The sequence below is a fragment of the Silene latifolia genome, chromosome 6 (genome assembly GCF_048544455.1).
Source record: "Silene latifolia isolate original U9 population chromosome 6, ASM4854445v1, whole genome shotgun sequence".
NCBI classification, from domain to species: Eukaryota; Viridiplantae; Streptophyta; class Magnoliopsida; order Caryophyllales; family Caryophyllaceae; genus Silene; species Silene latifolia.
The window spans coordinates 9,733,973-9,749,929 of NC_133531.1; the positions used below are offsets into that span (position 1 = coordinate 9,733,973).

Genomic DNA, 15,957 nt, shown 5'->3' on the forward strand with positions numbered 1-15,957 from the left:
ATTTGTCGGGTCATTAATTTAATCGGGTCAAGTAAGTATCGGGTCGCGTTTGGTTTGGATTTAGGTCATTGATCATCGGGCCGTGTCGGGTTACGGATCGTCATCGGGTCGGGTCTGGTCGATCTCGTGTTGCAATATTTTTGGGTTTTGTTGGGTCGATTTTGCTCGGATTCGGGTAGTGTCAGACTTCCCGGCTCTAGGTAGCGTCATTGTCAAGACTAGTTATTTTAAACGGAAGTATTTTAAAAAATTATTTAGTTACTTTACTTACTCCATTATTAAGTCAAACATATCAAATTTAACACTAAGAACCTATTTTTTAGACTTATTTTCATTTCTAGTATGTTCAATTCAGTTCGGTTCATTTCAGGTTGATTCAATTAAGTCCATTCAGCATCAACAGCTCCCCAACCCGCAGTCCTTCATACCCCGGACCACATGGTGAAATAACTCGGCCCGTCTGCGAATTTGGAACCCACGCATGATCCAAAACTTTCGTGTCCATCCCGTCCCCCATACGCCGCCTAAGCCCCTGCTCCAAAACTGACCGAGCTTCGAGTATACTCTGCCATGTATAGCTGGGATTATGGCCCAAAACCGCCGTCATATATTCACCATCCGGGAAATACTTCGCTTTCATAATTCGAGTCCATAGGCTATCCGGGTTAGTAATTAGTCGCCATGCCTGTTTACCAAGTAAAGCAAGATTGAAGAGCCGAAAATCACGAAAGCCCATACCACCCACACCCTTAGACCGAGTCAGTTTCCTCCATGCCACCCAATGGATACCGCGTTTATTTTCATCATGCCCCCACCAGAAACGAGCCACTATCGATCTCAGTTCATCGCAAAAATTTGTAGGAATTTTAAAAACACTCATCACATAGGTAGGGAGCGAATTGGCAACAACCTTTATGAGAATCTCCTTACCCGCCCTAGACAAAAATTTTCCGCGCCATCCTTGTAGCCTTTTGCAGAGCTTATCACGAATAATGTCTGTAATGACTTTTTTTTATCGACCAATCACCGTGCGCAAGCCCAAATAACAAGCTTGCTCCTCGACCTGCACCACGCCCAACACCGCAGCCACATCATCACACCTTCTCCTATCCACTCCCTTGCTAAATGAGACAGTCGTCTTATCAAGACTCACAAGTTGCCCCGAGGCCCTCTCATACATTCGCAAAATATTATTCACGACCTCTGCATCCTCGATAATAGCTCGAGTGAAAGATATACTATCGTCTGCAAAAAGGAGATGTGAGACAACCGGAGCCGAAATGGCTAAACGTATCCCATGTAACGCATTCCGCTCCACTGCACGTCGTATTAAATTAGATAAAGCCTCAACACATAAAAGGAAGAGATATGGAGACAACGGGTCTCCTTGGGGCAACCCTCTAATCGGCCGAAACTCGTCAGATGGGGTTCCATTTATGAGGACGGGGAAAGTGACAGTTGAAACGCAGTCCATCACCCGTTGTATCCAACCGCGGTCAAAACCCATCGTCAGTAACACTCGATGCAGAAAGCTCCACTCCACCCTATCATAAGCCTTAGCCATGTCAAGCTTAATCGCCATATGTCCCTCAGTCAGTCTGCTATTCTTCATATAATGGAAACATTCAAAAGCAATAAGAATATTATCGGATATTAAGCGTCCAGGAGTAAAGGCACTTTGATTTTCCGAAATAATTTCCCCCAGGAAAAGCTTCAGACGATTAGCTAACACTTTCGAAACCAATTTATAAGCCACATTGCATAAGCTGATCAGTCTGAAGTCGCGGATTTTGTCCGGCGCCTTCTTCTTTGGAATTAAGACAATATTTGTTTTGTTCAGCTCACTCGGCGAAGTCTCCCCCCCGCAAAATTCCAAGAACCGTACTCACAACATTTGGACCAATAACCTGCCAATAAGACTGAAAGAAAATACCATTCGTATCATCCAGACCCGGTGCTTTCAAAGGGTGCATTTGATTAAGGGCCTAAACAATCTATGTTTCACTGTATTCCATTTGCAATAGTCGATTCATTCGATCAGTGACTCGCCCCTCGAGTCCAAGCAAGACGTCATCAAAATCAGTGGGATTAGCCGAAGTAAACAAATCCTGAAAATAGTCATTGGCAACCCGTGCAACAACTTCATCGCCAGTATGTTCGCGGCCATCGTCATCGATCAGACCCCTTATATGATTTTTCCTCCTTCTTTCCCAGCTCTAGAATGGAAAAACTTGGTATTTCGATCTCCCTCCCGTAGCCATAAAGCTCGCGATCTCTACCGCCAATATTGTTCTTCTTGTTTATAAAGGCCAACTATCTCCGAAATTAATTTACGCCGTCGAGTCACCGCTTCCTCAGATCGATCTCCCTCATTGAGCCGCGCCAATTGTCTTCTTTTCACCTCCAGCGACCTATTAATTTTTCCTATATTGATTTTTTTCCAAGCTTGAAGCTCCTTAGCACACCCACGTAAAGAGGAAGCAAGATCACCATTTCCTTGTTCCACCCCTTTAATCACCGCTTCTTCACACCCCTCCTCCCCTACCCAAATCTGCTCAAATCGAAATCGACTTCTAGTTTTACCTCCAATCTCCCTCCTATCAAAAGCTAATTTGACCGGGACATGGTCATACCATTCTCGATCAAGATTAATCAACTTCGCATATGGGAACAAATCTAACCAAGCTTCAGAGCAAAGAGCACGGTCCAGTCTGCATCGCCGTACCTGCTTGTCCGTTATCAAAAGTGAAAGCATAACCCTCCCAATGAACATCCTTCAGCTCACATTCATCAATCGCAGCCTGAAAATTGTTCATTTGCCACTGAGCACGACTACCCCCTTTCATCTCAGTTGAAAACAGAATCTCGTTAAAATCTCCCACACAAACCCATGGTAGCGAGGACTGCCCACGGAGAAGCCTCAGAAGATCCCAAGAAAGGTGACGGTCTGAAACAGCTGGCCACCCATAAAACCCAGTAACCCTCCACTCTTTCTCTTCTTCCCGTACATGGAAATCCATATGATGAAGTGAAGCTGAGACAAAATTACAGTCCACTTCTTTCTTCCATAAAAACGCAAGACCCCCCGATCTTCCTATACTATCCACCTCTATCCCATTGTAGCCATCTAGCCTCTCCCTAACCCGCCTCATATCACGACCACAAAGTTTCGTCTCGCATAAAAACATCATGGCCGGGGCTTCCCTTCGTACAAGAGTACGGAGGGCACTCACCGTGTCGGGGTTGCCCAATCCCCGACAATTAAGACTTAAGAGATTCATTGGGCCTGGCTGGGTTGAGCACCCTCAACCTCCGCCTCAGGTAGTCAAAAAAAAGTTTTAAAACGTTTCTCACCTCCACTCTCATCCTCCTCACCCCGAGCCCGTTTACCGCCACTCAGCACTCCCATTTCAACAGCCGTATCTCTGCCCCCCACCCTCGCCTATTTCTTCCACTCCCTCTTCTTGCCTCCACCTCCCATCTTGTCCCATGTCCCCATCCGTTCCCTGCTGCACTAAGTCTGCTCCCTCAAAATTTGTCCCCTGCCCAAGTGCACCAGTACGCATTCCCACGTCTTCAGCGCACTCCTTCTTCACTATCATCACAGTTGGTGTTACAGGTTGCTTGTCACGCGTATCCTGTTCCCCTGCCTGCTCCCACCTCTCTTTATTTCCCCTATGCTTCCTTGTTTTGAGATCAATGGCGATAGATTGAAGACGCTCAATCATCAACGAAATATCTTGCTCCGCTTCACGTTTCTTCATTACACTGTTGATTTATTTTCAATAGGACCTTGGAAAATAGAATTACTTCTACCACTGGGCCTAATTTTTTGTTCACAAATTCTCATATACGATTATTAAATAAAAATATTACGAGTATCATAAATTGACACACTTTATATGTGGTTTTTTGTTTATTACCCTTTGGTTGGTTACTAGGTATATGAAAATGAGGTTGTATTGCCTCGGTATATCTCATATTTAATTAATGTAAAATTGTTACATAATGTATATAACTAACCGAAACTAGGAGTTTTACTCCATTCTTTGACAATGCCATCTTGTGATTTTTATCATTCATAACTCCTTTACCTTTGCGCGTAGAAAAATATGAATGTAGACAATTAAGTATTTACATATACATTATGGATAAAAAATTATCTTTAATTAGTATTCTTATAATTATTTTCGCTACACCATAAATATATTTTTGGACTTGCCCCCTGAGAGTAGCATCAATTGAAGGTACATCCTCTCTCATGAAAAACTGAAAATCATGAGATGATAAAAAAAAAAAAGTGATTGAAGTTCTTTTGGGGGTGTTTATTTGTCCGAGACTGGACTAGATCGGATCAAACTCTCTGGACCGAACACCAAATAAGGGTTTAAAGGTGGACCAAGAACCGGGCAATATTCATATTGGTCCTGTCCAGTGTGGATCGAAAAAACTCGTGGACTAGATCGGATCGGGCCAAAGTGATGGACCAAATATGATTGTCATTGACATGGTTTAACATACTCCCTCCAATTCTATGTATTCTTCCCCTTGTTTATGGGCACGGGAATTAAGGAGAGTAATAAAATAAGAGTAAAAAGTTGGGTGGGGTTTGGTGATTAGAGAGAGGGATGAATAATTGTGAGTTAAATAAGGAATGGTGGGGCCAAAACTTTAAGAAAAGTAATAAAATATGAGTAAAAGTGTTGGGTGGGGTTTGATGATAGGAGAGAGAAATGAATAAAATAAGAGTAAAAGTTTCCAAAATAAGAAAGGGGAAGAAAACCTGAATAATCCGTTTTAGGAAATAGGGAAGAATATATAGAATAGGAGGGAGTATAAAATTAGAATTCAAGAAGTTTGAAAAGATCAAAATGAATAACATTATATTTTTACTAGATTTAGGTATATAATTAAATATCTTATAATAGGTGTAAACAAAGTGTAAAATAAAATAAAAAAGACTACGATTTTAAAGATTCTTTTTTTATATAAGTTTGGTCCATGGTCCGGCCGCAGTCCATTCGATATGGTTCAGGACCGGACCGAAGACCAAAGTAAGTAAATAGGTGAATCGTGGACCATACCAAATAAATACGGCCCGATTTAATGCGGGTTAAATGGTCCGGTTCCGTCTGATCCTTAGTCCGAGTGAATATTACTAATGATCACAATGTATGGTTGTAAAACATCCTCATTCTTTAATACTCCCCTCAATTCTTAGGAATTGGTTGGAATCGTTAATAGTTATTTAAGTCAGCTAAACCTTACATGGAATCGTTTTGTTTTGATTCGGTTCAGATTGTATTCCATTTCAGGTTTCACTGAGTTACTCATTTCACACTCCTCGGTCGTACACTAATTCAGATACTTCAGCTGAATGTTCCTCATTCCTGTACTTTTACCAGTTTTTTAATGGTTTATGATTACTCAGTCTTTTGTCGACGATACAAGTTTTGTCCTTGATTGTACCAATTATATTGGGTTTAGGAGGAACGTGGGTAATTAAAGGGGATGAATTTGGGTTGTTAACACTTTAATTTGGGTGATTAATTGGTGTTTACTCTCATGCATATGAAGTGTTTGTTGAATTGTTTAAATGAAAGTTTGAACTTTTCCTTGAACTGTTTGACCTATCTTGGTGCTCATGTTATTGGATGGTCTTTATGTCATGTTTGTAATTAGTTTATCTAAAATAAGTGATAACTTGTCGATGAACTTAAGGTGACTAAGAAATTAGGCATAAACCTTGACCATTATCATCACCCATCTCTTGTTAACCCTTTTTTCTTCCTCAATTTACCCAAGCGAACCTAAATGCCCTAATTTCTGTTGGAATATGTGTCCTCCGACAATAATGCGATCACAACTGTCGATCATGATAATCACATGTTTAAGTCTCATTTTAAGAATACATGTGGGAAGTAATATTTTACAGTCAACTGGTCCACACATATCGGTAATGATTGGCTGACTAGAGTTTGACATTACTGTCGTGCGACGGTGGTGATCAGTTGATCCCCTTAGGTCATACCTATAGGAAAATACTCTTAATTGATTATTTAATTAATCGTATGTCGATACGAGTTAATTAAATTGCTTAAAATTGACGGATGATTTTGTGAGTAAAGTTAACGTGTCTTATTGTAATTTGATTAAATGAGATACGGTCTAGTAAGTAATCGAATTGTTTTATTACTTAAAATTATTGTTTACGAAACAATTGAAATTGAATGAATAATTTATTATAAATACAAGACCTTGTAATTTATAATTTAATAAACCATTTTGGTACAAGTGATTACGAATTACTAATGGATTTTGTATATGACATATTTTATGAGTATGTTGATTTTTAATATGTTAAAAATACATTACAAATTCACATGTCAAGTAACATGTCACATATGTCACAATTGACAAATGACAAAATAAAATGGACCTTCCATTTTATTTTGTATATATCGAAATATTAGAGGGAGTATTAGTGGATAAATTGTGTTGATTATTTTAATAAGAGAAAACACAATGATTAAAGCCTAATAGTAGCCATGCAAACCTATTTTTCTTGGGAAGAAAATGAGCATCATGCATTGGCTCCCCTCCACCCATGCCAACCGGTTTTCTAAGGAAAAGGTTAGAGGGTTTTCCTCCATTATTCATTCACAACTCACTATATGTTTTTCTAGTGTAAGAAAATCAAATTCTCTCTACAATTTGTGGAAATACTTAGAGAAATAAAATCTCACAAATCTCTTCTCTCTTGACCAAAATAAGAGAGAACAAATTAATATTTTGTGTCATTTTAAAATAAGACTAATATTGTTACTAGATCATAATAATATTGGTTATTAAGGGTATTCCTTGGGTATATACTTTTGGGAGAGGTTCTAATTTGAACCTTTTTTCATCCATTGTTGGAAAGCTCAAGAACTAACAAGAAGGAGATCTTGTTGGTGCCCAAATGACCGGAAATAAGATGGTGAGAAATTGATTTTTCCATCTCCTTTTATTAAGTTTGCATGCATAAGATCTTGTATTTATTTTATGACCAAATAAATTGATTCATATATGAATATGTAAACTTATGAGATTATTGAATCCTAACAAGCGGTATCAAGAGCCTTAGGTTGTTTGCATGCAAATCGGTTTATGTTTTTTCCGAGTTATAAGATTAACATACAAAACTAATTAATTTGGATTTATGAAGATAAACCTAAAAATAAATTTGCATGTTAAAAGTTTCTGGTCCTAAATGATTTTTAGGACATTTTGGTTTATTTATGGATTTTATTGTTCAATTTTATATATTATTGGCATTAAAATGTGATTTTTATGATAAAAATGTCATTTTTGGACGAAAAATAGCTAAACTTCGAATTTTTCAGTGATTTTTGGATATGTTTTCACATATATTATCTACTGATGGCCTGTAAATTCATGTTAAAATAAGTTGTTTTGCTCGAAATATGAATTTTATAAATTAAAATCGTATTTAAATGGGTAAATAGGTTAATATGAGTTATATTTCGAATCTGGTCATGGAAATTTATTATGTTGTCACATGCAATTTTAAAAGATGTGTATAAAATATTCGGCTATAGTGAAGCTTTTTTGCATGATTTATGAATTTTTGATGAAAAATCACACAAATAGTGATTATAATTAGTAATAATGCTAAAACATACTTCATGACTAAAGAAAAAACGTCACATGTTGCATTTTATCATATATTTCAGATCTAAAAGTGAAAAGTTGATGAAAATAAATTTTCTCTTTTTAATGGTCATATTTGTTAAAACCGATAAACTGCAACATTGTTTTCTCGATAAATTTTCGAAATTTTTAACCTATGTTTTGAACATTATGAGTGTCATGGTATTTTTCCAGAATGTTCATGAGTTTAAATTTCAAATTTTGAAATTATTTGAAATTTTTATAATTTAATTTGAAGTTTATAGCATAATTTTTTATTTTTGGGTCCATTTATGAACAATATTAAGAAATCAAGTTTAATTATTGTCAAAATGTTAGTGGAGACTAAGTTTTGAGTCCTAAGATGGTTAGGGTAATTAACTTGTACATAAATATGAATTTATGTAATTATTGTGATTTTAACAAGTTATAATCACACAAATCCATAAAAACCGATAAATATACGATATTGGCTCTTAAAAGGCGATTTAGCATAAAATTAAGCATGTTCATACATATTATAATGTTGCATTTTATTTATGATTGTCATATTTTAATTTTATGTAATTTTGAATTATGTAATTTTACTTAGTATGTCCTTAGTTTTAATTGGTATTACCCGAAATGTATGGGAATATCGATTCGGTTGTAATTATTGTGATCTCGTATCACCGTTTTGTAATTTAATAGATTTATTTTTAATTACAAATGTATAATAGGAAATTATGTAATTCATTTTGTAATTTAATTATTCCGGAATTCCTTGAAGACGGTGCCATTCGAGAAGGCGATCCATCAAAGAAAATGTTGCCTTGAAGTGCGTGCCAAGACCGAAGTTCAAGGGATCAAAGGAGTTGGTTTCCGAATTTGTAATAGTTTATTAGATTTACTATTTTAGGAAGGCCATACTAGGATTTTATTTTTATGCTTTGCATTTTATTTATATGTTGCATGCATCGCTAAATCGCCATAACTAAACATGCATTTTAAATCGAGTTTATCGACCGTGTCAATTACAATTAGTTCACCGCTTTAGTTCACTTAAAACGTGATAGATAATAAATTGACATGACCTCTCGCTAAAATAAACAATTGAGACTTAGCCTTACCAAAAAGTAGAAACCATGAAAACCTATTTCGTGAGGGAGTGTGCTCGGCCACACCGGGGTACAAACCTTGTTACGTAGGGGAAGTGGGTGATAAATGTCTATCCACCGAATTCATGTTGATAAGGGATGAATCGGCTACACCGTGCCCAAGTTGATGTGGATTTGGATCATGGACACATTTATTCGAAATTTGGGTTGAACTCAACAAAAGTATTCTCGACCATAGCCGGATGTGTTTTGGGCTAAAGATAAATATTAATGTAATTTTATCGACCAAGAGTTCTAAAAGTAGAATCGATTAAAGAGTTAATCCACCGAGTTATAATTGATAAAGGATGAATCGGCTACACCGTGCCCAAGTTAATATGAATTTGAATCTTGGAATCATTTATCATAGTTGGGTAGAGGTCACTATATAAATGCTCATATCTTGTTAAATTATTTACAAGTATTATTATAACGATAAATGTTTTGTTTTCACTATTCCATTGTCATTTTGTTCTATTTCTTTAACTCAATTATATACGATATCATTTCGATTTTAGTTCAAATCTCCATTAAAACATCGTAACGAAAGACAAAATTTGAATTTTCTTCTAAAAATCTCGCATTATCCATTGAAAGGATCTCTTGTGAAGAGTATAGATAAAAGTTATTCGTGATCAAAAGGGTTTTTGATTCTTGACTAACATATCTACTTACAATGAATTGTTTCTCATGTGCTTAATTGAGTTAAGTACTTTAAAACGTTACATCATTTTGGTAACTAGATTTGTTGGAAATCAAAATTGACCAAAATACCGCAACCACTTTCATGAAAGTTTTAAGACTAAACGAACGAATGAAGAGTAGTCTTCATGAAATTCAATTTTGCTTCTCTAAGCAAAGACTTATTGAAATGAGTGGGAGCATTCTCTTAACCGTTAAGAAAAGGACGAGGTGTCAAGAAGTAAAATTAGAATGGAATTGATACAAGGTAATGGTAAAGTTAAGTTATTGAGAATAATGATACTAAACCTGTCAATCCCGACCAATAAAGTTTCCATTGTCTTAATTGTTGGACGCTAGAAAGGAAACTATCCCAAATTATTGAAGAATCAACAAGTTAGTTGTGGGACATCTAATGGGACCTTCTTCTTTAAATGTTTATTTGATTGACATAAATTTTGCTAATACTACTTCGTCAATATTCGAAACCGGTGGTGGTTTTCATCATTGTATTTGATACATAGGATGATTAGAATATGACGACTAGCAACAATGATGTCGATAGATAGAGTCATTGTGTACTCAATCTAGTTTTTGGGTTTATATTTATACCTTAATTATGACTATTAAGTGAATAAACTCTAGATAAGAATATAATCTTGTTAAGATACAAAAGAGGTTTCACTTTTGTGACCCTATACACCACGATTTGATGTATGGCTAGCCCATTATCAAGGTGTTCATATTCTAAACCAAACTAGAATGATACATCATGTAGATGATGCAAGACTCAAATTGGTAACCCAAAATTAAACCTTAAATTCTGGAATGATGAACGCAAAGAGTTAGCGAGTACTCTTGGAACCATTAGATTGTTAATCTTATGGTATATGCGTATCTTGTATTCAAAGCAAGATGTCTCGTGCTTCTTGGTTGAAAATAAGATCGAGGTTGTAAATCATTGATCCAAAATAGGTTGATCATTTTCTTTTACCAACGATTTAAGTTGACACTAATGTGTTCACTTAATAAGGTAAATAGAGAAATCTTTGAAGAAAATCAAAGAGTTCAAAGAATCACGATTTAGTCGTGATGGGATTATCAAAGTGAAGACTTTGATATAAGCCAAAGAAAATGTGATATGGTATCACAAATTAATCTCTCTTAGCGCGCATTATGGGATAATGTGTGGTTGGATAAAGAATTCAAACGCTATTCGATATGGTTTGGACTTCAATCAAGTTACTTTGAGTTACTTGATCCTTTTGGGGATTTTATCATTTTGTCTAAATTATTTTTCCACTAAATCTAAAACGAATCATATGAGATATGAAATGGTAGGGTACCATACTTGTAAGTTTTCACAAGAAACAAATGCTCATTTTTCTTACTATAATCACGAGTACAACGGGTTTGTGGCTCGTGAAGCTGTCTTTCTAGAATACAAGTTTATTTCTAGAAGACAGAGTAGGAGAAAATATTCAAAAGCCACAAAAGAATTGTGTCAAAAATTGTATGAAATTGTATGTCGCAAGAAACTGTATTTTTTTGGCTACATGACGTTGTTTCTTCGAAACCTAGGAGGTTAAATTCGTCACTTGTTGAAGATGATGAATTCATGTTACTTTTAAGAAAGTAAAGAGCTTACAACTTACAAAGAAATTGTTTGATTCAAGTTACTTCTGGAAAGTAATGAATATATGACTTACATGAGAGTGTTTAAGTCACAACTCAATACAAGGCTTAGGGCCATGAAAATCCGAAATAAATTCCAAGTGAATTGTTAGATATCAAAGCTTGATTGGTGGCAAAGGGTTTTGCACTAGTTGAAATGCTTAAGTCTATTTGGATCTTCTTAGGGATTGTGTTTCATTATGAGATATATAGCGAATGAATCTAAAACTCACTTCTTCAATTAGAAGGAATGTATTCAATACACGTCTTGAGTTTTGTAGATTCTTGCAATCCTAAGATAATGTGAAACTTAAGAAAGGGTCTTAAGTAGGACATCAATGAGTTGAAATAAATGTTTTGATCATGTTATAAAACTTTTCTCGATAAGTCGTGAAGTTGTGTTTATACATGGAGTTTAGTGGGAGTTACGGTAATTTTAATTAGTCTAATATGTGGATGACATATTGATCATTGAGAATGATTTAAGACTTGGAGAAATATAATACATCTATAATATCTGGATTTATGGAGATAAATCTATATGATGTTAGCATCATATAAGAGTTCTTATGTTGATAAGATTCAAGACTAGTTCAATCGAGTTGAACATATTTGACTGATTCCATTTGCTTCCGCTACCAGATCAATTAAATAAGTAATGATGTATAACACTTCATATACTTTGAGTATGATGAATTGTTTCAAAATCGAATTTAAGTAATAGTTACCAAGTAGCCATATAGATTATTCTTAAGTGCTTGAGGAAGCATTAAGGATGGAAAGTTAAGTGTTTTTGATGCAATTAACTAATTTGTGTAAGGGTGTTACACAAATGACAATTGAGATTGCGAAAGGTTTCAGACAAAACCATATTCAAAACACGTGAAGATGGTTAAGGAACCATTGTGGCTATGTTATTTAAGAAATAGATTTGCTAGAATCGTTCTAGGCAATAAAGAACAATGAGAGATATTTACAACGGAAATTGAGTACACTTGCAATCATGAGATGTGCGAGAGGGATGGGTCCCGCACACTGTGAAAACAGTGGGAGTTGTTCTATGACTAGAGAGCTTATGTCTAAATTGGATCTAGACATGTACTCAGAAAGTTTTGTAATGCAAATGTATACATTACAAAGGAAAACGAGTATGTAGTAAGGTTTAGTAAGGTACAAGAAGTTGATAAAACCTACTAACCAAAGCCTTCTCATAGGCTTAACATGATGAGTCATGTCATATGTCATTTCAATTGCATTGAGATGAACAACTACATATAAGATGAAAATGGATTATAAAAATATGAAGTAGTAATCAGGTATTGACTATTCATATGTGATAATCACATTTGTCGTTCGAGTTTTTTAAAATCTTAAAAAACTCCTTTTATACTTTGTTACATCCAAACGGGTTGTAGAGACAATATTGAACCCCGTTAAAGTGAACGCAGATTAACATTGTATTCGCCCATAGTCACTTGTATGAGGTGACATCTCGAAGTGACTAGAGTGTGATGCGATTGATGGCAAGTTCAAGTGCCATAGAGTCATGTGAGATGACTAGTCGATCACATAGGCAGACTGTTAGGAACACTTTGTCGGGCCTTATGACCGCTTATTGAGTTCTGGCAAATTTATACAGCCTGGTCGTGGCGAGAGCTACTATAGTATTCTAATGAGTCGATTCTTTTGACTAAAGACTGTTCGCCTAAGGTGGCACAGTTTCAGATTAATTTTGATTTATGTTACTACGACCTTCGTAAATGGGGTCAAATGGGCATATTTTGGGTTATGATGGTTGTGTCTAGTCGAAGGGAATATTGCGATAGGAATTGTCCACCCCCTTGTCAGGGTTAAAACAATATCTCAGGGCCACTCGAGGAGTAATGAACTGGAAATGCGTGGCCACGCTCGGAAGGTATCTATGGTAGATAATTCCGGTCAATCAGTTATTCTCCAGATCGAGGAAACTACTCTCGATATGATCACTTGCAAGTACGACCTGAAAGACACCTTGCATTGAGTGGGAGATAGTAATAGGACAAGAGAATTGGTCACGCACACTTGTCGAGGAAAAGTGGGAGATTGTTGGAATAAGTGTCCTCCGACAATAATGCGATCACAACTGTCGATCATGATGATCACATGTTTAAATCTCATTTTAAGAATACATGTGGGATGTAATATTTTTGTCAATCGGTCCACACATATCGGTAATGATTGGTGACTAGAGTTTGACATTACTGTCGTGCGACGGTGGTGATCAGTTGATCCCCTTAGGTCATACCTATAGGGAAATACTCTTAATTGATTATTTAATTAATCGTATGCCGATACGAGTTAATTAAATTGCTTAAAATTGACGGATGATTTTGTGAGTAAAGTTAACGTGTCTTATTGTAATTTGATTAAATGAGATACGGCCTAAGTAATCGAATTGTTTTATTACTTAGATAAAATTATTGTTTACGAAACAATTGAAATTGAATGAATAATTTATTATAAATACAAGACCTTGTCATTTATAATTTGATAAACCATTTTGGTACAAGTGATTACGAATTACTAGTGGATTTTGTATATGACATATTTTATGAGTATGTTGATTTTTAATATGTTAAAAATACATTACAAATTCACATGTCAAGTAACATGTCACATATGTCACAATTGACAAATGACAAAATAAAATGGACCTTCCATTTTATTTTGTATATATCGAAATATTAGAGGGAGTATTAGTGGATAAATTGTGTTGATTATTTTAATAAGAAAAAACACAATGATTAAAGCCTAATAGTAGCCATGCAAACCTATTTTTCTTGGGAAGAAAATGAGCATCATGCATTGGCTCCCCTCCACCCATGCCAACCGGTTTTCTAAGGAAAAGGTTAGAGGGTTTTCCTCCATTATTCATTCACAACTCACTATATGTTTTTCTAGTGTAAGAAAATCAAATTTTCTCTACAATTTGTGGAAATACTTAGAGAAATAAAATCTCACAAATCTCTTCTCTCTTGACCAAAATAACAGAGAACAAATTAATATTTTGTGTCATTTTAAAGTAAGACTAATATTGTTACTAGATCATAATAATATTGGTTATTAAGGGTATTCCTTGGGTATATGTTTTTGGGAGAGTTCTAATTTGAACCTTTTTTCATCCATTGTTGGAAAGCTCAAGAACTAAAAAGAAGGAGATCTTGTTGGTGCCCAAATGGCCGAAAATAAGATGGTGAGAAATTGATTTTTCCATCTCTTTTTATTAAGTTTGCATGCATAAGATCTTGTATTTATTTTATGACCAAATAAATTGATTCATATATGAATATGTAAACTTATGAGATTATTGAATCCTAACACTAATTTCCCCTTTCATTGATTAAATACAATATCATTTAGTTTAGTTATTTATCTTGTTTACATCTTAGTTTATAATCAATCAAGCTCCTTCGTTTGTTAGACTAATTTGAGACTTAAACAAGCTAAAGTAGCAACATCTGCCATCTTTGCGTTCGATCCCGATTTATACTACTTAAATTGGGTAATTCTAGAAATAGTGTTTGATAAGGAGATGACGAAAAAACCCCACATAAGTATATAACCACAATTTACTTTTGTTTGCCACAAATTATTAGTATTTTGCCACGAATATTGCTCCGATTATTGTTCTTATTGTTGTTGTTTCGATTTTTTTCGTCCTTTTTATTATATACCTCCATCCCGGTCATTTGTTTACCTTTTATTGTTCTTATTGTTGTTGTCTTCGATTTTTTCGTCTTTTTTATTTTTATATACCTCAATCCCGGTCATTCAACAACAATTATATATGTGTATTACGCAAGTATCCATTGTTTCAAGAACATTCACAATTGTTCATTGTATCCTACCGATTTTACGCACCTTGTTGATCGGGTGACTTCTTATGTGTCAAATTGCGCGCAAAATAGCATCAAATCCAACGCTAAAGCATTCCGGATCAATACAGTAATCAGGGGTCCCAACCATACCAGATGCGACGTTTTTTGAAACATAAACCTTTTCAAATCCTGTCTGGCGTAGTAATCGACCAGAGAATTTATGGAGATACTTTACTAATAATACAAAGAAAAAAAACACAGCATTAACCTAAAACAAGCATCAATCGTAATAAAATCTCAAGATTCATCTAGATTCTATCAACAATAATTAAAAATTTCAAGAAACTTCAAGATTCATATCAATAATAACAAGAAACCTCAAGATTCATCCTCATTAAGAGAATGATATTTCCGATGGGAGGACCGTCAACCATTCATGTATCGATTGAGTTAATAAAAATCTTAAATTTGCATCCTCGAGCCCGGGAAAGACCAAATCGTGAATGGGCCTAAATTCAAACCGCGAACTACATAATACTGCTTTATAGCAGAAACCATAACACCATTCTCGGCGAATTCACGGAAGAGAGATAGGTTGCGAGAAGTAGGGGAATGACGTCGTTCTTCCGTCATGACGACAATGTAGTTGTTAAAGGCGGACTATAATAGCGTTTTAGAGGATATGACGTTAATTGGGGAGAGAATGACAGAGTTTTGAATGAGGTGAAGTCAATTGAGCATCGAGTTTGGTCAACGTTAAAGTTAGGGGTGGTAAATGGTAATCGGGTAAGTCGAGTCGGGTTTGAGTCATGGTTAGTCGGGTTGGTCATATCAGGTTCGTGCCATTTTCTTTTGAAATAAATCGACTTTAGGACGGCTTAGTTTGGCTCAAATGATATATCAAGTAGAGTCTGCTT

At 35.5% G+C, this 15,957-nt stretch overlaps 1 protein-coding gene across 1 annotated transcript; it reads right to left on the bottom strand.

Moving 5' to 3' along the window:
- Positions 1 to 376: 376 nt before the first annotated feature.
- On the bottom strand, positions 377 to 3,191 carry LOC141587500 (uncharacterized). Its single transcript, XM_074408982.1, has 4 exons — positions 2,726 to 3,191; positions 2,402 to 2,676; positions 1,028 to 1,606; positions 377 to 685 (listed from the first exon to the last, which is right to left on the bottom strand). Exons 1-4 carry the CDS (start codon positions 3,189 to 3,191, stop codon positions 377 to 379), a joined length of 1,629 nt encoding a protein of 542 aa, XP_074265083.1.
- Positions 3,192 to 15,957: the final 12,766 nt, after the last annotated feature.